The 22,446-nt window shown below is 35.2% G+C and overlaps 1 protein-coding gene across 1 annotated transcript; it reads right to left on the bottom strand.

Moving 5' to 3' along the window:
* Positions 1–4,040: 4,040 nt before the first annotated feature.
* On the bottom strand, positions 4,041–21,956 carry E23 (ABC transporter G family member E23). Its single transcript, XM_018548416.1, has 11 exons — positions 21,908–21,956; positions 19,500–19,669; positions 14,942–15,047; positions 12,565–12,665; positions 11,701–11,956; positions 10,892–11,062; positions 9,545–9,666; positions 7,765–7,972; positions 6,132–6,346; positions 4,662–4,870; positions 4,041–4,236 (listed from the first exon to the last, which is right to left on the bottom strand). The coding sequence occupies exons 1-11, from the start codon at positions 21,918–21,920 to the stop codon at positions 4,041–4,043; spliced, it is 1,767 nt and encodes a 588-aa protein (XP_018403918.1). The 5' UTR covers positions 21,921–21,956.
* Between the last annotated feature and the right edge of the window lie 490 nt (positions 21,957–22,446).

Here is a 22,446-nt window from a genome sequence, read left to right on the forward strand (position 1 = left end):
ACTGGTCGATAAAAATTCAACATTTTTTTGGCCTTAAAGTAAACGAAGTTGTTTTTGATAGATTTTGATGCGCTGATTACGAATCTGGCCGCGAAAATGTCGTATCACGTCAAGTTTTTGAGATATTCTAACTTAAAGGTGCAAAAAATAAGGTTTCTGGACCCTGCTTAAAGACAGCACATAAAAAGAAGTCATGCAGAAAAACATTTTAGGTTTCCATAAAACATGTGCTGTTGATGATGCCTTCACCGACTTCACAATATTTTTCATTTAATATTAAACATCGATCTAAAGGAAATCTCTTATTTTATTCTTGCGGAAAGAAGTTGCAGAATTTTTTAAGCATTTTTCGGCAATTTAATAACTAAAAACTAGGCTCAGCCAAAATGTGTACTCGACCACGTGGTATCATCTAATCACGTGTTGAACCACGACAGTCATGATGCATCATTTTTGCCGATTCGTTTGCGCACAAAAATTATTGATTTAATTAATATACAGTTTTATACTGTGTCTCTATAGAGTATAAAATTGAACTAAGATGAAGTACAATCAAGAATATCTTTTTTGAGACACAGTTTTTGAATATGTACTTACTGGGGTGTGAGTGTGCATTGTTCTGTCGTCAAGTAATTTAAATGCGTCGTTTTTCAATTCTATTTTTTCTCCATTATTGAAGTTTCTTATCTTCTTTTCGTCTTGACAATTTAATGATTTTACATTTGTTAAATGTGATCCTTAATCTGATGTGTCTTCTTCTATATTTTCTGAACATACATATTGGATTTCGTTCATATTATTTTCCATGTTAATTTTATTTGTATGGTTGTTAAGTAAATGTTTTTTTAATTTTTTAAAATACATTTTTGGATAAGTTATATCTTTGTTCGTACATTAACGGTCTTTAGTATTGAATATTATTTTATAAGTCGTTGAATGACGTTAAAAAACCTCATTTTTTTTGCACCTTTAAATTAGAATATCTCAAAAATTTAACGTGATACGAAATTTTCGCGGCCAGATTCGTAATCAGTGCATCAAAATCTATCAGAAACAACTTCGTTTACTTTAAAGTAAATGGTGTCGACCAGTGTAATTAGAGTAATCATTATGTGATAATAATAGTAATAATAATGGGAATAATAATACTTAGTGCCGTTATTATTACTATCATTATCATTATGTATACGCATATATAAGTGTGTCTACGAATATTTATGTATATAAGAATGAAGTATTTCATCCATATATATACATAAGCAGTATCTCTCTCGCTTCCTCTCTGTCACATCATACACACATGCAACACTGCACACATATACATTCTCTATGTACAAAGAGTAAACAATGAAATATTACACCGCTCATTAATTTTGGATCCCCATTCTCATAACGAGTAATATCATGGAGATATATCGGAGAAACCAACAAATTCTACAATCGACGTAAAAAGTTCTTCATCACTGCCACATTCATCTTGAATCGTGGCGTATGCAAGCTTTTCGAAAATGTCGCATAATACGAATCACATTGCGTATTCATCGCGTACCATTACGAACAAGATACTATCAACCTTTTCGGTATAGTAGGGTTCAGTCGAAAATCATTTTTACTAATCAAACGTAATGAAAAATTTAATAGCACATAGCTATTATATGTGTGTCAGAGAATTTCATGTACTTTTAAGGATGTAAAAATGATTTTACGTATTCGTTGATTTACCTCAGTGAGTGTTTCACAATGGTTGGTATAGTTACTCTTCATGCCGAAAGGATTAAAAACAATCTTTTGAAAATTACTGTAGATTTATTTATAATACACTAAAAAATTTAGATTAATTTATAATACACTATTAATTTTTGTATGCTATTATTATCTTGATGTTTCACAGAAATGTATGTGTATATATATATAAATTTTATATATATATACATCTACGATTCAATTTTTAATTTTTATTTAAAATTGAAATTATTATTTATTATTTATTACTTCTTCATTATTTATTACTTCTACTATTATCACTTATACATATTCGATTGTAGATATAAGTGACTATGTTACTATGTCGTAGATAAACATTATTTATGAAACATCTGTATAATAATGAATTACAAATTTAATACTATATTATAAGTTAATTGTTCATATAGTTAGATCGACAATTGAAAGTCGAAAAATTTATATCATTACAATTTATGATGCCAAAATTTTTTTATCAATTCTCTATCACGATTGTCATCTTCGAACTAGTATTTTGCTGGAGATCAATTTTCAAAAAGAAAAAGAAGAATTATGATCAATTTCTTCACTTCCAGATAAGTTCCAGATAACTTTATTCAGGAGATATCTCTATTGTATTCTAGGAGATACCTCCTGGATAAAGGTTATTTAGAGGTGAAGAAATTGGGCATTAATGGAAATACTCGACACAATAGCTTATAGTTTAAAAAAAAAAAAGATCAAAATTATACCTATTATTAGATATTTCTTTTCAAAATTTAAGGAACATCTAATTGATTTCCATTCTCTTATTTGTATACTTAGGTATACCTTCAATAAGAATCATGAGATCTATTTATTATCATCTCTGCATTATATCTTTGTAAAAAGAAGTCATCAATGAAGGTCAAAATACAAAATAATGAGTAATTTTTAATTTTATATTGTATTTGTCGCTGATGATGATCCGAAACTAAGGATCGAAACGTTAGACATAATATCTATGTTATAGATTTTAAGATTGTATTTTTGCGCACTGCTAACAGCGTTGACTCTTAATAGCCTTTATGTATTTACTCAATTTTTTGTATTGTTTTAAAACATATAAGAGTCTATAATTCAATTATATTATTAATTTATTAAATTTTTTACAAAATAATTAATCAGAAATTTCTTTTGCCTGTCAAAGATCAGAGATTTGTCTAAAAAGCGTCGAAATCTCCGGTTGAAAAGAAAAGATGACAACCATGATTTCTATTGACAGTCACGAAAATTTACTCAAGATCGATGGTGTTTAATAGTATCTCATTGATGGAACAATATATCGATATATAATATATATAACACGATATATATATTTATTTCCCCCACCCTGTCAACTTTAGAATTAGCAGCATAATCTTTCATCTATCTCTTAATTACAGCGTCTCGATAGTAAAAAGGTAGTAAGTAATGATAGAGCAGTAGCAGTACTTCTACCGGTATTAACAACATTAACGTAGCAATTGTGGCGGTAATAAAAGTAAAAAAAGAGATAAAACGTGATGGATCGCTTATGTTTATAAAGTATGTTTAAGGATCTAAACCTATCGTCCGCATGTATGCGCATATGTATGTTAATATATATGTATACATATATCTCTCTATGTATGTATAAAGATTCATCGCCATCGTTTAAATTTTCAGTCTGTTTCGGCGACACCGCGTCAAATTTGTCTACTATTATACCCTTCTTGCCGCAAACAACGAGAAAACAACGATGTCTCATGTTCGTTCACGCTATCGACGTTTATGAACACGCGCTGGCACATCTCTCTTTCGCATTACACGCACTCCTTATGTGTGTAAAGTCTCTCAACATTTACTAGATATATATATATATATAATATATATGCATACATATATATATGTGTATATGTACATATATATATATACACAAACACACACACGTATATATGTATGTATATATAGAGTTCTCGTCAAGTCTATTGCAGTCTCGTGTTTTATGTCGCATTGCTCGATACGTCGGGAAAAGTGAAAACGCTCGCACTCGCGTGATAACCGTTCGCGTCGCTCCTCCGTGTTTTCAAACTAGATAGAAAAACTTTACAGACGTTCGACAGCTCACTGGGAGAAAATTCTCCCGGGGGATGACATCGAAGCGTGCGACCGTTTTTATTCTTTAACAAGAGGCGAGACACACGACAGCAACGACAGTGACGGCGGTTGCTATAACACTCTATGTAGTAACAAAAAACTGAAGATCCGCGAAAGTTGTGTTGAGAATTTGCGTGCTACTTGCGTATTTTCCAACACGCTCATTTTGGTACACGATAATAACGCAGAACGAGATAACCCAGGGTCCGGAAAACGATTAGGAACGCCAGTAGCACTGCTGTGTTTGCCCACAATGGTAGACCAGAACCCTTGACCCCGCCTTGACTCTCCAAAATCGCGAAAACGGGTATCGTCGTGCCGTTTCTGCACTCGGCGAATTTACTTGGCAGCGAGCATCTGTTGTACAAAAAATTATTCAAAAGATGATTTTTTATCTTATTTTTACATCATTAAAATTCAATAATTCCTGATTACTCAATCAATCAAAGACTATAACTTTAATTGCGTACGTATAATTTTGTGTATTTTGTTTCATATATCTATACATTTATTTTTTGTAAATCATGTTTAAAAGATTGTTTTTTACTTGAATGTTTTTCTTCGAAAAAGAAACAATAATTTTCTTGTAAATTCTTTATATCATCGTAAAATTATGATTATCATTTTCGAAATTTACCAAATTTTACAATTATTTGTGATACATTTCTTTCCTGCTCTTACGTTCAAAAGAATATTCATTTCCGTAAAATAAAATGTTTATTATAATATGAAAAAAACAGACATAACAACACACAATATACAAATAAAAAATATAATCTTACGCAATTGGTTCGCCGACGCCGAACTCCAGAATCTGCATATTTTGATAGGCATAATGCATCATACTGATGTACCTAGCCCACGCTAACCATGGTGGGACCGACGTCGCCAAATAACCGCCTAGAAGCTGCGTCGAGAGTGTATAGAGCGCGGACACGGTGATGCCCACCTGCAGATCTTCGCAGCAAGCGCCCACAAAAAATCCGACACTCTGTAAAACATCACGAAATTGAGGAGCTGGACGCAATAAAACCGACTTATGTCGAACGGTTGAATGACCGGCCATCTCTCTCCACCTGATCGATAGCTTTCGAGAATGGTTGAAGTATTATATATACTCTTGTGTATTTTGATGCAAATTTCCAATCTCGGCTCGAGATAAACCGAAAGCGCTTGAAAGCGCCTATATATATATTTAACACTTTTCAATAATGTAAAAATAGTAATAAAACATAGCTGCGATTATCGATTACGTATATTATTTCCGATATAAACGATTATTGGGTATTTTATATTATATGAGGAATAAATATCGCTTACATTACGAGTTTCAAATAAAAGTAACTTATGTTCTTATGTGAGTTTTGATAGCTAGATAATATTGTATTAAATGATGTGTTGACAATAGTAGTTTCTTTTGATTTTATGACTAGCTTTTTGAGAGTGACAAATAGCTATATTTTTTAATTCAATTTATAATTTTACATCTTTTTTTCGTAAAAGTAGCAAAAGACACCATATATAGTTGGTATCTGTTGATATATTTTAATAAAATGCTAAATTATTTTATATTATTTTAAAACAAATATGTGCCAAAAATTTTGATGTAAAATAATAAATTTTTGATTTTTATTGACTGTAACTATATTTAACGTATTGGTTTGATATTTAAAATTTCCTTCACTTTAACAAATATTTTCATATTACATTTCTCTAGAAAAGTAAGGATTAAAATCAAATTTTTTATCGCTTTTCCATAAGCGATAATTGAAAGAATTATCTGATAGACCGACGTTATGATGATAAAAATTGTATTACATTCTGAGAGTTAATTACACAATTATTGGAGAGCTGATTGATATGCTTCTGCGAATTTCAATCCAATATCCGAGCATTGTCCAAATCGATATTGATATTCTTATGATAGTACATGTCAATAAAAGTAAAATTCTGATATTTATCAATCTTTGTGGATATGATTATCTTGCGCGCGCGCGCGCGCGCGTATAGGTATAGATAATTATCAAATTTCCCATTATGTTGTACATATTAATCATTGTTTATTCACGAATTTCGATTCAGTTCAACGTTTCATTGTATCTAATTGAATGGAATATTTTGATGCATAAATCAATCAAAGCCAAAAGTCTCTTATATTCTATTCTGAATTAAAGTTTTTGTTTCGAAATGACATAAAAGGATCATTTATCCGATATCTAATATTGGATACGATCAAACAGGAAATTGCATACCTGTGCGACTACAGTATTGAGTAGCAAGAACGCGAGCAGCGTGATGAAGACTGCTATATTATGGAAGCCCAACATCGGATAACTAATCACATGGTAGACTGCGGGCAGCGTTATCGTTAACGGCAGCTCGCCTACCATCTTCGCCAGGTAGTAGGCTGAGAGCCGATAGGATCCTGACAGGCGTTCCTTGTTGATCACCTCACGCTCCGGGGGAACTGGAAAAATATTGTCACCGTGCATTATTTTCAGAATCATCCCCGAATAGAATTTATGTAGGGTGAACACGTCGCGCGTTGATTATAACAAGTTGGGGATAATATTAAAATCGGTTTTACAATTAACCCATCAAGAGCGATGCATTTAACGCTTCATTTCGGACTGTCTCGCTTTCCGCGGAATAAAAGATTAAAACCATGACAGAATCTCAAACTTAGTAAGAATTTTTCGTATATTTATTTCTAAATGAATTGCACGATAATTGACGTGTGTCCGAGTTTTAATTTGTCTAAGATGATTTTATCTAAAATTTAATTAAATTTTATACAAATTATATATACGAGAAACGCGTTTCAACCAATATCTCAATTTATTATCTCATTATATATTCGAGCACTTTTCTCGATTTTATGTCATTTTGTAAAAAAAGAGGCATATTTATTATTTTATCAAATTTTATTGGATCGTGAGAGTTTTAAACTAAATACCATGTCATAATGGTCAAGCTGGATCTTGGAATGTCTTGGAGCTTCTAATATAATTTCGTGTGAATTTATGTACTACGTATGTAGATTCTTAAATGAGTGCCGAAAAATTTTTCATTCAACATTATTAAGATGCTATGAACATCAAAATTGTTAGATTGTTAGTTAATTTAACTCATGATAGTACTGCGGTAGTTTATTAGAGTTTGCGTTGTAAGTCTGAAAAAAATTTCGGCGCGCATTTAAGAATCTACATACGTAGTATATAAATTCACACAAAATTATATTAGAAGCATCCAAGATCAAGTTTGACACCGTTACGGCATGTTCTCATCCGTATTTAGTTTATTATTTTACATGCATATATTTGTGTCTGCGCACTAATTATCAAAGAAACATGAATTTAAAGACTACTTTTATAGAGCACGTATTTCGTCTGGCATTCCACACGTGCTAATTCTTGATCGAACATTCTCTGATCTCTTGTGATAAAAGTGAGCCTTATTGAATACGCTTGATTAAATACGTTATAATAAAGCCCAATTATTCAATCAATTCCATCTGCTTTTCAAGCATTTTAAAATAAAGTTAAAGTAATTAATAAAAAAAAAGTTCTAAGAGAATGAATTTCATTAACCGAAAACAAGTTTTTATGATCGTATGCTTCAAACTTAATTTGCAAATAAATATTTTAATTGTTAATTTAAAAAATCTACAAAATTATATTTTCGTGTGTAACCCAAAACTATTTTGTCGGCTTGCTACAAATTTAATATTTTATAACTTTGTTTCGTTTAAATGTCTAATTAATGCAGGTATTATCGAGATAATCAATCTAGCCTCGACAATAGATATTTCCTCTTTGTAATGAAATTTTTTTTAGTTCTAACTTTCAATTATGAAAACGTAAATGAGAATTAAATCTAACTCACAGCTAGTGAGTGCTCCAAAATGTGCAAAAAGCATCCAGTATGTGTTGCTGAAGAACATCCACCCCTGAATATCATGAATGGCTGCTTCAGTTCTGGGAAGACCCAGCCATAAAAGTCCAGTTAGAAGCCCGAGAATTACCGTTTGCAACCAGTGAAGACGCGACAACATTCGTGGTCGTGCCTCTTGAAAATTTCTTTCCGATAATACCTGAAATTAAAGGAGAACATTTCGTTTGTACAAATAGACGCAGGTTTTTGTGAAATTTTGTTATGAATTTGCACCAAGTTGCTAACAAAATACGTTAAAGATTCATTTGTATGATTCTTATCATGTGCATAAAAGTTTTTGGTAAAAACTTAGGATAATGTTCGAGCTATGTAACGTATAAAATTGTAACATGTAAAATTAAGATATATATATATATATGGATTATTTCACGATACATCAATTTTATAATAATACATATCAATATACAACATAGACAGATTAATATCTTCAGAATGACTCGATTATATCAGCGTCCGTGAGAAAATAGAACGCAAAGTTTCACAATGATTTCGAAGGTCTTTTTAAACAATAACTGTGATACATACAGAGTGTCTCGGACATCGCATGAAAGGCTAGTTTTCGATATTACTTGTTGTTTTACGATGTCCGCCAGGTCAACGAACAAAGAGAACGAAATTTATGTTCCATGTCTCCTAGTTCAATAAATATCGCTAATATACTATTGGACCTTGAACGCTCTAACTTTTTCTTTCTCACGACGATAAGAGGTAGTGGAGTGCCACTGGTAGGCCGCGAAGAACGCGTGGTTCTGCCAAGTAAAAGTGATGCAAGTGACGCGGCGTTCGTATTCGTACGTAAAGTGCGATTACGAACGGGTATACCGGTCGCGCAGTAATTATCCGGATATGGCAAATCGTGCAAACGCGTCCTAGTTCTTCTCTTTATGCTCGGTCGGTCTTCTTCTTTCCCGTAACATTTATATGCGTGCGCGCTCCCCTTTTTCTATCTCTCTTGCGTATGTGAGAGTCTCGATGATGTCGCGATCCACCTACAACATGATCGATGACGCGTCCTCCACGAATAGGTAAACCGGTACACATTAGTCTAGATGCATTCGTTAATCGGCACCGCGATGAATAACACGGAGTATGCCGATTCGCTTTTTTCTTTTGCGGTGAGTATGCGTCGTGTGATCTGACTTGAAGAATTAGTCTGACTGTAGCGGCTACACTTTCATCCGTCGCAAAGGATATACTTTAGGAATTATGAATAATTACGTTGAAATGTCCGCTTGGAACGTCCAAGACCTACTATGCCAGTTTCCAGATGTTAATAAGACTCAAAATGAAAATAAACTGCTTCAAGAATTATACATTGAGTTAACGTCATAAATAATTGAAAGGATATCAATGAGTTCAGTTTCAAAAAATGAATAGATTATAATATAAATAATATGTGAATAGATAAGAAAATTTTTTTTTTCTAATTATATCTTTTCTTGTAAAAAAGATGGTTTTTTAATTCTATTTGTTTATATTACTATATTTTTATATTGATTTCTTATACAATGTTTTTACTTGACATTAAATATGATATATTAATAATAATACACTTATAATATACCTTTAAAAAAAGAATTATTTATTTATTTATCGTTTTCCACCTTCTATAAACGGAATAGTGTAGCGTCGAACGTGGTAAAGAATGCTTAAGCGAGTAGAATGGCATTGTATTCGGTAATTGCTGCAAACATTCGTAGGGCATACTCACTTTGAACTGCGACCAGAAACTAGTGGGCCATTGCCAGGAATAGTCGTCATCAGCAGAACTCGCGCTGCTACTGGCGTGGCTTTGTGTATCCAACCATAGTGTACGGCCTTCGTCTTCCTTCACTGTAAACCATCGGGAAATGGGTGTTTAGAGTAGCTTTGTGAGAATTGCATCGTCGATAAATACACAGATAGGTAGAGATATACAGTTGAAAGAAGAACTCGATGAAAATAATTTCATAATTTCGCTTTTCTATCGTATATATATATATATATATATATAAACATTGCAGTTTTTTTTATCATGATTAATCCTAACAAGTTTTTATTATTTAATTATTTACATAAATTTTTATGTAATATTTTATTATCTACAATTTTTTTCTATCATGTTGGATTTTCTTTATAGAAATAATTCTTCGTTATTAACGGCCTCTGACATAATTCTATTAATATTAAGAATATCAAAAAATTTAGAAATATTGAAAAGTAGTTAAATAAGTACTATTAATGCGCGCGTGTATAAAACTGGTTCTCATTTACAAATTTTTTATGATAAATAGAAAAGTTATACATTTGCCTTAGAAAGTCCCGCACCTATTATATTTATTTTTGGCAACTTTAGTTTTAACTTTTTTAGTATTTAATATTAAATGTAGAGAAAAAGAATATTTTGTTTTTCTTATTCCAATTTAGATTTGTCAAATTTTTTAACATCATTCGTTTAAAAAATAGCGATTTTTATCTAACCTCGTTTAATATGTATTATCAAAAATTGAATTGAAATGATTCTAAACTATTTCGAAACCGTCCATGGATATATGTATTAATTACACCATCAAGCGTGGAAAGATAAATAACTCTTAGGAATCAGTATGCCCCATGGCGCTTTACTAGAGTCTTTATTAGAGGTATAAGAGAAGCGCGATCGGTCAGAAAACGTATTAAAAATGGCATCTTTTACAGACAGATTGAAGTCCATCACCTATTCGTCTCAACCATTTTTAATACCAATAAATAAATCTCATGATTGGCCACTACGCCAATCAGGATGCTTAATATCGATCGCGCTTCTCTTATATATCTAGGACTCTACGCTTCATGAGTTAAAGACTTGACTCTGAACATTCAATAGACAGATTCAGTCAAGTTATCTATCTTAGTAGTTCATAAAGCGGCCCTTCTAGGGTTTACCGTAAGTCGAACGTAACACTCGATCTTTGAGCAAGTGTGCGCTTTAAATGGACACATCGGAGTCGTAACGGTCTGTCTGCGGTCCAGGAGAAAGTCTAGATGTGCATATATTTAAATACATATATCGCATGGCGAAGTGCATACTATATAATACCGTTGTGGCTGATGTGGTGCTCCGGATAATGGATGAGATGGTCGCAGAGCGGATGTTGGCTGGGATTATACTCCGGGCGAAGTTCCGGTGGGCAGTCAGGTCCCTGTCTTGCAGCTCTCGCTGCGGTAACGATGCCATTTCGAACTTCCTCTGGCCCCTTTATTTGTTCCACTGAAACAGAAGCGTTTCGTACAACACCGAGCTCTCTTCTCAATCGACTCTAATCAATTCACGTGAACAACCGTTTCCCGCGGCATTTCACCAGCGCAGTTATTTAAAAAAATAGACAGTTTGTGACAGTATTAAGTGTATATATATTCATATATTTACAAACAGAAAATTACTTGTTTCGATAATAATGAAAAGCACATTTAAGGAAAGTGTATTACTTTTATTTTCAAACCGTATGTATATTTGTTGCATTAAAAAACACTACTTATGCCATGTAATGTTAAACATGATATTGACATTAAATAAACAAATATAGAATATGTACCTACATATTATTATAATTTTATTTTTATAGATATATCTTTTAATTCTTTTGCAAAATATATATTATTTTTTGTGACACATATATGTATACATAGAATTTATGTAATTATATAAGAAAAAAAGTCATATCGTAGAAAATGTATTAGACAAATTATAGATAGGAGCTGATTTTTTTTTTTCGAAGATCACAAATTTTGTGAATTTAAAACGCATTTAGAGAAAAATAAAAATCGTGGTTAGGTATGTAAGTTCATTCGTAGGTATATGTAGTTCAACGAAATCAGTTTATATATATAATAGTAAAATGTACTTACGAATGAAGTCCGCGGGGTTGTAATGTGGCAATAGAGTAAGTCCTATTGTAGAGAAGAATCTACCGACATTCGCCGTCGGTCCATAGTACGCCACCTGACCGTTACTCAACAGGAGAAGCTTGCTAAAACTGTGGAACATCCTGGAACTAGGTTGGTGTACCGTCACCACAATACTTTTACCCTCCTGTTCAGCATATTTCTTCAACCGCGAGATCAATGCCTGTGCCGAATGTGAGTCGAGTCCGCTCGTAGGTTCCTGAAAGATAAAAGATTTTATAAATTTGCAATGCAATCATAATGTTTCTGGTTCTAAAAAATGGAAAAAAATAAACAGTAAATTAAACTGAGACTAAAATTAACTACATTGATATAGAAATAAACATAAAAACATTTTTATTAAATCAAACTTTACGTGGAAAATTAAATCATTATTTATTCTATCATTTATTTTTTAATTTATAAATTGTATGATATGCAGATCCGTAATATTGAATATATTTTATATATATTCGAAGAATTTTCTTTATTACAATTCCTTATTATCACAAAATTTTAGATTCGCGGACAAAAGAATTGAAAAATTTTCAATCCTACATTATTCATTTTATAGTTAGATTTATATAAAGTTTGTAAGTTTCTACATAAGTTTCCATAAGTTATTTAAATTTTGTATAATAATTTTATCCGATTGGTTAACATTTAAAAATAATTATATTATATTATGAAAATAGAATATGTGAATATAAATATACTTTCTGTAAAACTGATATAATATAACAATTATTAAATCAATTAGGCATAAATATAATAAAACTTTAAACACATGCATCTAGTTTACAAAGAAAAAATGTAGGAAAGTCTTACATCAAGTAGCATTAATGATGGATTCGTGAGTAATTCGCAAGCTATACTTGTCCTCTTCTTTTCACCACCGGAAATTCCCCGTTTCGAATAATCTCCAATAACTACATAAGAAATACATCATTACTCTTTATACATTAAAGAAATATGTTAAATTACAAACAATATCATTTAAATAATATAAAAAATATAAAAATTAATCTTTGGAATTTATCAATTAGGAAATTGAAGAAATCATTTTATATTATCGTCAATTTATATCATTGAACACACGATTATGATATAACAAAGAAATATGTCTTAAAACGTGCAGGCGTAATACAATTGCGAACGGTTAAGTATTTTCGCGTGGAATTAATGCGCACTGTTTTCTATACGCGATTGCACTACCAACGGAGTGAATAATACACGAAAATAGTACTCGACTAAGCAACAAGATACGCGGAGATCCGTCATACGAAAGATATTGAAAATGTAGGCGATCGTAATTACCATGTCACGCATTTTACCGAGGCGGAGGAAAAAAGGGGTATTTAACTTAGAGAGGTTCAGAAGATACGACGCGTATGTATGATCTCAGACAATAAAGCGTCAAAGGCGTTTTATTAGCATGCGAACCTACGTCCGCGTAGTCGCAAATAACAGAATCACGAGCAGATATCGATGAAAAATCCACCGCTGAAACAATAAGGATAAATGGTTTTCCCATTGGATCTTTCCCTTTCCCTCGGTGGCGTTGGCGTCCGACATTCTCGGTGCCGATATTTCGGATTTGCCAATGCCAGCTGGAACTATTAAACGAGACGCGGGGCGCGTGATCTCTGACGCGTGGTAAATTATTAAACTTCGTCGCCGCTGCCGCCGCCGTCGGTCGCTCACGCCTTCGGGGCACAGGAAGAGAAACGAACGTATAATTGTGTGCGGGGAATAATATTTTACGTCACATGCGAGGCGGTCGCGTTCAGCGCTCGAGGAGCCCGGGGGTTAACGATCGAGGAAACCGTTTATCAACCGACCGACAATGAGCCCGGCGCTCTGCGGCAGCCAGAGATACGCGAACTTTCCCTCGTTGATATTCCGGAAAATGTCACCACGCTTCCGCTACATTCGACGTTTTTATGCGTGGCTGAGTCAGACGACACGAGATGACCGTAAATTCGCGTTTACGTTATTCGAGTAAGACTCTGAGATCAATTAAGCTGCCGAGAGGCTTTACTTTGACAAAGGCAGTTATTTTAATGAGCGATTGAATGTAAAAAGAATGTCTGCAAAATACAATTTGGAGTCATTAACGGATAAGATCTTATTCTTCAAGATCTAATTAAGATTCAGCGGGTTTTTTTTCTTCTCGCTTCTTGCGGATTTAACGCTCAATTGCCAATAGCTGTCTAACTTCGGAACATTAAGAAGCGACGTCCAATCCAATTTGCTCGTTAACGAAAGATGTATATTATTTTGAGAAATGATGTCTTGTCCAATTTTCTCGTTAACGACGAATCATTCTGAGAATCTCACGACGTACGTGAAGCGCGAGACATGCATGTAGGTCAGCCTGTATATTACTTGGCTCGTTTTTCCCACATATTTCGATAACGCGCCCATAACTGCTTGATGCTCGGACGGTTCGATATTCGTGATCACGGAAACTGTCAATCAAAATGTTAGACCAAAACGGAGAGTCACAGTGACGATAACAATAAGAGCCAGTCGCAGATAACACGATTCACCTCTGCCTCGGTTTGGGCTACGGTCAGTGTTAAACATTGAAAAGTCGGGGGGCTAATTATATTTATATAGTTGTAATGCGAAAACTCGAAATGTATATCAAATTTTATAGCGGGTATAAAGTGAATAAAAAGGACTAAAGTGATCTAAACAATTCTATTTTTAGTGAATGTAATGTATGATTTTACTAATGTTTCATGATAGTGTTTAAATATTTTTAAAAAATTTACTAACATTATTTCTAGCCCCAGATAAATAAAACCGTTACCTGCAAATGAATAACGAGGCGGGTCTTTGTATGGGAACTCACGCGTCACCCAGACATGAACATCGTGCAGTTAAAGCTGTTAAAGCGTCGATAAATGCAAGTTCCCGAAAATCACGTAAAACTGAATTTAATGACATTCACTATCCAGAGCTACACGATGAATCTTGATCGAGCGCGCTTCTAACGCTGCACATGGAATCGCGGGCCACCGTTGTTTACGTATCGTAGACGTGTATATACGCGCAAACGTATTTTACGAAGAAATCGAATGAATTACGACAGGTGGAATCCTCGGCTCGTAGTACCGAATCGCGTGGCCGCAGAGTCTAAAAGCGTCGCGGCTTGACATCGATCCTTCGGCTTTACGGCGCGCGCCGTCATACTCACTGGTGTCTTGGCAGCTCGCGAGGTCGAGGACCTCGATGATGTGGTCCACGCACTGCATCTTCTGGGAGTGCGAGAGGGTGTCCGGAAGCCTCAGCCTCGCTTGGTACTGCAAAATTATACGATGGGATACAAAACGCGTGACGTAGTCGCGCGACCGCGCGATCGGTTTACGCGCGCTCTGACGAGCCGCGTAAACGCGCGCATTAAAACAGCAACGTAAACAAAACCATGCCGCGCCTCAGCGCAGTGCATCGCGGCTGGTGGATGCATTTCCGTTTCGTAATATATCCAGGCCACTTTGTACTATTATTACTCCGGTCGGCTCTAACGCGCCGCGCCGGGGGCGCGCCCGTCACAAGCCGATCGTTAAGTCAATTACGATGACGCGTCGATTGCGAAACCGCGGGCTGTTTTTACCTCGGAAGGATGTCTGAAAATTAGTTAATTCAAGAGTACTTGCATGAGCATTGCGTAAATCACTTTGTCTTACGGTTCGACAGGTGCTAAAGAACAAACATGCGATTAATATATTTTTCAAATTAAAACATGACAATTGCATTTAAATTCGATTTTTAAATATTTAATTTGACGGAAAGGATTAAAATGTCACCTGATGCGACAAATTCTTTCGTCTCGTCAATTGGAATAATCTCGGAATAAATCGATAATTCATCTTCAAAGTGATCTTATCTTAATCTTTTTGAAATTAGATTGATTCGATTCAAGCCTTTTCACGGCGATTAATTATGTTATTTTAAATCGAACTCTGTCATTTCCTCATTGGCGAAAAAAATTGGCACAATGTTAAACAATGGCTACATTGTTCCGTTATATACACAAAAAGATACATATTCAATTTATGTTCCATGTATGCCACTTTTACAATTTATTATAAACGTTGAAAAATTTAACATTTTTCACTGATTATATTTTGGCAACAGAGTAAAATGGATAAAAGCCTCATCTTCCATTATACATTTACCTTCACGAGATATTCCCTCGATAAAATATCGATTTAAATCAGCATGTATAGTTATAGGAATATAATTGGGCTGCGTGGGGACGCTAAAACATTTGGGGTAAAGAACTGTCCCGTGAAATTTTCCGCGACGCAAACGCGTCAATTTCGTATACGCGTCCAAGAATGTGTCGTCGCGCGACTTGATGTGCGATGATGTTACGGATCGCCCTTTATATCACAATCAACCGCGGCAACACGTACGGATATAGAGACCGGCCGAGATGACGACGTGCCGTTTCTCAACGTCCATTCTCCTCGTGCCGTTACACAAGAGGGGGCCCCGTTATGCGGAGAGAGAAAGTGCGGCCGATGATATTGTGCTCGCCGGGAACACAGTTATGTCTAAATAAAGATAACGACGATACCCGGACTGTGGAACCGGACCGCGGAAAAGTGAACCTCTTCTTCTGTTTCAACCGTTTACATTCCCGTCTTTGAAACGAAAGGACCTTTTGACGAGGTCGAGCTTTAAGAATGAGGACAGTTAGCACGATCTTCTTATCTCTTGCTTAACTTCGGACACAATCTTTCTTTTCTTTTCTTTCCGTTTTAATAAGATTAAAATTAGATTACATTGGCGTAATTAAATAAAATCATTTTGCAATTTTGTCACAATTTCAAAAATTGTGAATAAAATATACGGACAAGATATAAGAATCGTTTCTTAATAAAAAAAAAAACTAAATATGCACGAAATCATAAGCATGATTTAGAAAAATGTGTGAGCAACGATATTACTTCTCACAAATCTTCTAAATTAATACATTTACACAAATACTAATAGTAAGATGATTTTCGCGCAATTTTTCACTGCTTTCATTTATATCAAAGAATCAACTCGCTCGAGAGAGGTCATCGATCCGCAAGATATTAAAAGACGCGTTACCTTACAAAAAGTTGTACGATGGTCCCCGAAGAGAAATCAGCCTCGAACTTTAGGTTTGTCCGCCGTTGAATGGAAAACACAATTCTATGGTAGACAACAGAAGCGAGAGACCGTTGTGCGGAAAGGGAGAGGAAGCGGCTAGAAAAGAAGGCAGAGGAGAGGAGGCCTCCGGGATAGAGAAAGTGTCATCCCGTTGAAAGGAACTACACCGCGGTTTTACCTCTCTCTAAACAGCGCGCGCCGTGTGCACGCGCGGTATGCGCGCGTGTAGAGGCGGCGCCAAATGTTTTCGAAACCGTAAGACGCACGCCGCGGAGCTCTCGGGCGGTTCACTGACCGAGTTATGACGTCACCGCGAGAGATACGATCCCCCCTCCCAACTCCGCGAGCCGCTGTTCCACGCTAACGGTCGCGGCTAGACGAACGGACGGTTCGTTGCGAGAGCGCGTGTATCGCTATGCGTGTGACACGCGCGTGCCGCGTAGGTACGCGCGCGCGAGAGTGGGCGTTGTGCACGTGATACTTCTATTTCTTTCTCTAATTCATTTTATTTTTACTTCACCTTTGTCTCTTGCGTTTTACGTCTCCAGTTTATATCAACTGTATTGCGTATCTTTTGTAACAATATTTATATTTACTTTGTAGGGAAGAGAAAAAGAGAGAGAGAGAGAGAGAGAGAGAGAAAGCGGTTATTTATTAAGCGGGACAAGATCGAACTCTGGTTCTAATTCTAATATTGATTTGCTTTCTCTCTCTCTATTTTTTTTCATTATTCAATTTTGCTCGGTTTCTAAAAGTGTATAAACATCTCATGTCGTAAACAATTTTTACAATTTTTGCAATGTTTTAGCGTTTGAGAGAAAATCTTGTTAAATTATTCTCGACAAGTGTAGAGCTTTACAGTAAATAGCAATATCTGTATCTATCCATCTTTATTCAGATGTTTTGTTGAAAAAGTTTTGCCCCGACAAGACGTAGAACAGGATTGTTTTAAACTCGGTTTCGAATGTTCGACCGATTGATCGAATTTAAATTATTTACACTCGCTCTCAATGCGCGGCTGCGCGATGACGACAGGCAAACAAACCTCGGGTATTTGAATTTAAGCTGTATGCAATCTCTCATTGTTAAACGTTCTTCGGTATATGAATATATTCATTCGTTGTACCGTTACATTTTGAACTTACGAAACAATGTATTTTTAAACGGATACTTTATCCGGAAATATGGAATCAATATGTACCTATTTGTCTGTCTACATTTTATTTTGAGACGTTAATTATTCTTTCTAGTTTAATATTATCATAATTGCCTCAAAAGATGAGATTTTTTTCTTCCTTACATGTTATTTTATATATCACAACTTCGCCGATTATCTCGAAGAATAATTGAAAAATAATCGACATTATTTAATTATCATGATATTTTTGACAATCTTCATTCCTTCAAAGAAATTGTTTTCAATTAGTAAATGTATACGGAAAATGAAAACACTCCCAACATGTTTCTGAAATTAAATAGGGTACGGTCAAGGGTAATCTTACCACGAATACCTTGAAGCCAATCAGAAGAAAGAATCCGTACGAATTAATCAATCGAAGAACACTTCAAAGCATTTCAGATTGTACAGTGACGGAGAGCACACCTACAGTCTTTCGGTTCACCTTATTACGAGACTCTCTGTCTCCCGATTCGCAATGACTCGCGACGCACAGGTGCACGCGCGCGTGTGCGTAGCGGCATGTTTATTCGATTAGAGCGGCTATAAAGCGACAAAGCGCGTATCTGTCCGCGTCCGTTTTCCGCCCAGACCTCTTAAATCCCCCAAGTGCAACGGGGCACATTGGCTCCTAGCCCGAATTTGCATTCCCCGCGATCTTTGACGGTACAGGGTGTCCTCCTAATTCCTGCTTACTTGGCGCGTGGGTCGTGACGAATATCGAATGGAAGGCACGCTCTGGCACGTTTGATGCCGGGATTTTCGTGGAAAACGAGGAAATGCTACGCTCGTTTCTATACGTTTTGTTCTCTTATTCCTGGATACTGGTATACAGAAATGCATCCACAGCACTGTCTCATTTCTATCGTTGCGCTAGATTCTGTAAGTTTTTCTATAAGTAATTCTATTGAGACACACACCTCCTCTAAGTTTTGTGCATACAAATAAATTATTTTTATCTTCTCATCACGATCAGCTTTGTATCGACGTACCGTTGACCGATTTGGTTTCATCGTTTATTTATATGTATACAAAAGTTAGCGGGGCGCACAGTAGCGATCTATAGACTGAATCATCAGCGCGCACAGTCAAATATTAAATGCATAATACCATAAGTAAATGTAGTGTCAAAATATTTCATTAACATGATGTATAATATACAGTACCTATAACATACATAATTTGAATTTAAAAGTGGCACAATACCTTACTCCCTCGCGCGTTTTTTAAATAAAAAGTTTGACTTTTCAACTCGCTTTTCAATTTATTTTAAAATCAGTACAAAATACCCTGACACTTATCTTCAACTAATAAATCATTGAATTTATAAATATAAAAAGCGAAACGTCAAAATATAAAAATAACTGTGTATCGTGCGCCCATAATTAGATTACAGTTCCCTGTTATAATATGATAATCTCTCTGAACTTACCTCAAGTGTCTGCCGTAAGGTGAGATCAGGGAAAAAAATATCCTGCTGTTGTACGTAGCAGATTCTTCTGCGCCACCGTTTGGTGAGCCTCTCGCGATTCAGCCAGATCTCACCGCCGTCCACGCCAACACGGCCGGACAAACAGTTCAGCAGTGTTGTTTTACCACAGCCTGCGTAACAAATATGCCAGACAAAAATTTAGCGCCTCCGTATGCTGTCATGTAAACTCGTTGTATATTTCAGTGAATATATCTTTCACGTATCGCGTGTTAGGCGTATCTTACGCGCGCGAAAATCCTTATGTAAAGCCGTATAAATTATCGGTGGACTAATAACCTTCGCTGATTTGAAAATCTACAATTTTTTACTTATCTATCCCTTCCCTGACGAGAAAAGGTGATTCTGTCTATGCATCGCGAGCAATATTTGAAAACTTCTAGCTATAACATACCATTAAAATCTTAATAGTTTTTGGTTCTCTGTATCTTTATGTAAGTTGCTTAAAACGTTAAATTCTCATTTCTGCTATTTGTAAAATCAATAAATTCTCAGATACGCGATCTTCGAATATTCGAACTGTTTCGATCCAGGTCGATGAAACAGTAGATTTACAAATATTTTTAGACGCTCGAAGTAAGATAAATTACAGAATTGTTAAAAACAAGTATATTATTCGTTGCGCGATCTAAAATGTAGGATTAATGTAATTGCTATAATATTATAAATGTGTTTGCACACTCAGAGAATTTTTTCTTATTAAAATGCCATTGAAACTCGTGAGTTCATCTTTAATCGTGTCATAAAGATTTAATTTTGTCTCTCTGTATTAGGAATGCCAGAATTTAACGTCGAAATAATTAAATGGTCGGTGATTCTGGATTCGTTCGACTGGATTTTGTATGTGGCGCACGATGCGTCGAAACGGACTTTCTCGCCGTGCAGTGATAAATATTCCAGCCGAACGAAATTGCCGGGCTGGTGTATATTTCGCCGCCGCCGCGCATAAAAGCGGTTAAAGATAGAAACGCAGACTTAATTCCGTGCGACGTCCGTACAACACCGTGTGATTAAGATACGCAAGAAATAATGTGAAACGCGAAAGAGTATTCGAGAAGCCGCGCAATTACGTTGGATCATCGAAGGGATGGAACGAGACGAAAAAGTAGGATCATTACGGAAATGTAATGGTACAGAATAAACGCGAAGCTGTATGTTTTTTGTCATTAACGTTTTAACCGATGTGATGTAGGTATACTGGTATACGACGTAATTTTACGTGGCTATTTTCGGAAATGTTTTATACTCGTCAGAATTTAACGAACATTCCCACTGTTGTTAATTAATTTGTATACATTAGATACGAAAAAAAAAAACGATTTTATTGATTTAAAAATTTAGCTTAATACAAATTTGAAAATAATTTGTTGGATTAATTATTACTATGCAAGACGTTTAAATTGTTTGCTAGAAATGATTACTAATTTTTCTGTAGTATTGTTCATTATGCTTGTATTTTCTGTTATAATTATATCTATTTTGATAATGCATTTTTAGATCTGTATTTACATTCTTAGATACTTCAGTAAAATCGTTCTTTCTGCGTATTCGGATAAATATGAAAATTTATTAAGGCTCCTGAGTAGTCGCGACGGCCATGTTGGAATTGTGATAGGCGAGAAATGTACATTAATCTTTGTTGCATGCCACTTGTAAATAAAAACAATTTGGATAAATGTAAATGACGAGATCGCTTAAAAACACTTGTAAAAATGGGCGAAAACTGTCCTTTCCTCCTTTAATAGTCGCAGTTAGTAAATGAACGTAAAGAACACGTAAAGTGAGCCTATACTCTGGCAGAAACATAGTTCAATAGCTGATGAAACGAATGAAATATACGATTTTACGTACAAAATTTCAAGATAACTGTAGTTTCCGCCCATTTTAGGGACTTTTACGAGTACGAGAGGCAAGTCACATTTTCACAAATAAGCAAATATTAACGAAATGGCACGCAACAAAAATTTTGTCGTCAAAAAGTCACTTTTCCACGCCTATTAGTTCAGCCTTTTACCGTGGCGAGGCGTTATACACCCCACACAAACATGAGCCCATGTCTGTGTGCTTGTCTTCGGCCCGAAAATGAGCACACGGACATGAACTCGTATTTGTGTGTGTAACTACCAGTTTTGCCAAGCCACCGATTAATTCGGTGTCGCTACCATCAACACGGAGTTCTTGGCTGAGTACTCAGGAACCTTTTAAAATATCATTTAGAATTAAATATCTTATTGTCTATCTGCAAAATACTCTAGGAGATGTATCATTATCGAATGCAGTTGCGGTAACACGCGTGTTGTGAAAACTGAACGTGTGAGAAAGATTAACTAATATATCAAATAATATCATACCTGAAGGGCCCATAACGGCCAATAATTCGCCTGGCTTGACGACTCCTGACACATCTCGAAGGAGCACTCGCTTCTCCTTGACTACCTGCAATCCCCGGAAGATTAACTGCACCGGACGAGAATCCAGTGGGAATACCAACTGCAGCGCTGAGCTTTCCACTCTGTAAACATTGAAACATAGCACTTTCAGAAAAGACGCGTCTCTTGATCTTTCCGTCCTACATTTTTCAATATAAAAATTCTTATATTCTCGCGTAAGAAAATATCTACTAATATTTAAAAAGATTTTTTAAAAAATAAGATATCATTTAAGCGCAAAACTATAATTGATAATATATTTTAGATAAAAATTAAAATAAAAATCTTTAAAATACGATTTTCGAAATGGTTATAAAATTTTAAATTATACGCGGACCATTATTGGCGCGCCGATTTCATTTCGAATCTTTTCGCGTAGCTACGATAAACCATTAGCGTAGATTCTGCGGGCGAAACTGCGGAATTATCGCCGACGCTAAATGTGCTAATTGCGTTCTGCA

This window comes from Cyphomyrmex costatus, unplaced genomic scaffold (assembly GCF_001594065.2).
Source record: "Cyphomyrmex costatus isolate MS0001 unplaced genomic scaffold, Ccosl1.0 scaffold72, whole genome shotgun sequence".
Lineage (NCBI taxonomy): Eukaryota > Metazoa > Arthropoda > Insecta > Hymenoptera > Formicidae > Cyphomyrmex > Cyphomyrmex costatus.

Excerpts from the sequence above, each read along its gene's own strand:
- E23 (XM_018548416.1), bottom strand. Across the intron at positions 12,666-14,941 it reads CGCGAGCTGCCAAGACACCA|TTATTGGAGATTATTCGAAA; the intron begins GTGAGTATGACG and ends TTTCTTATGTAG. Across the intron at positions 6,347-7,764 it reads TTTTGGAGCACTCACTAGCT|TTCCCCCGGAGCGTGAGGTG; the intron begins GTGAGTTAGATT and ends ATATTTTTCCAG.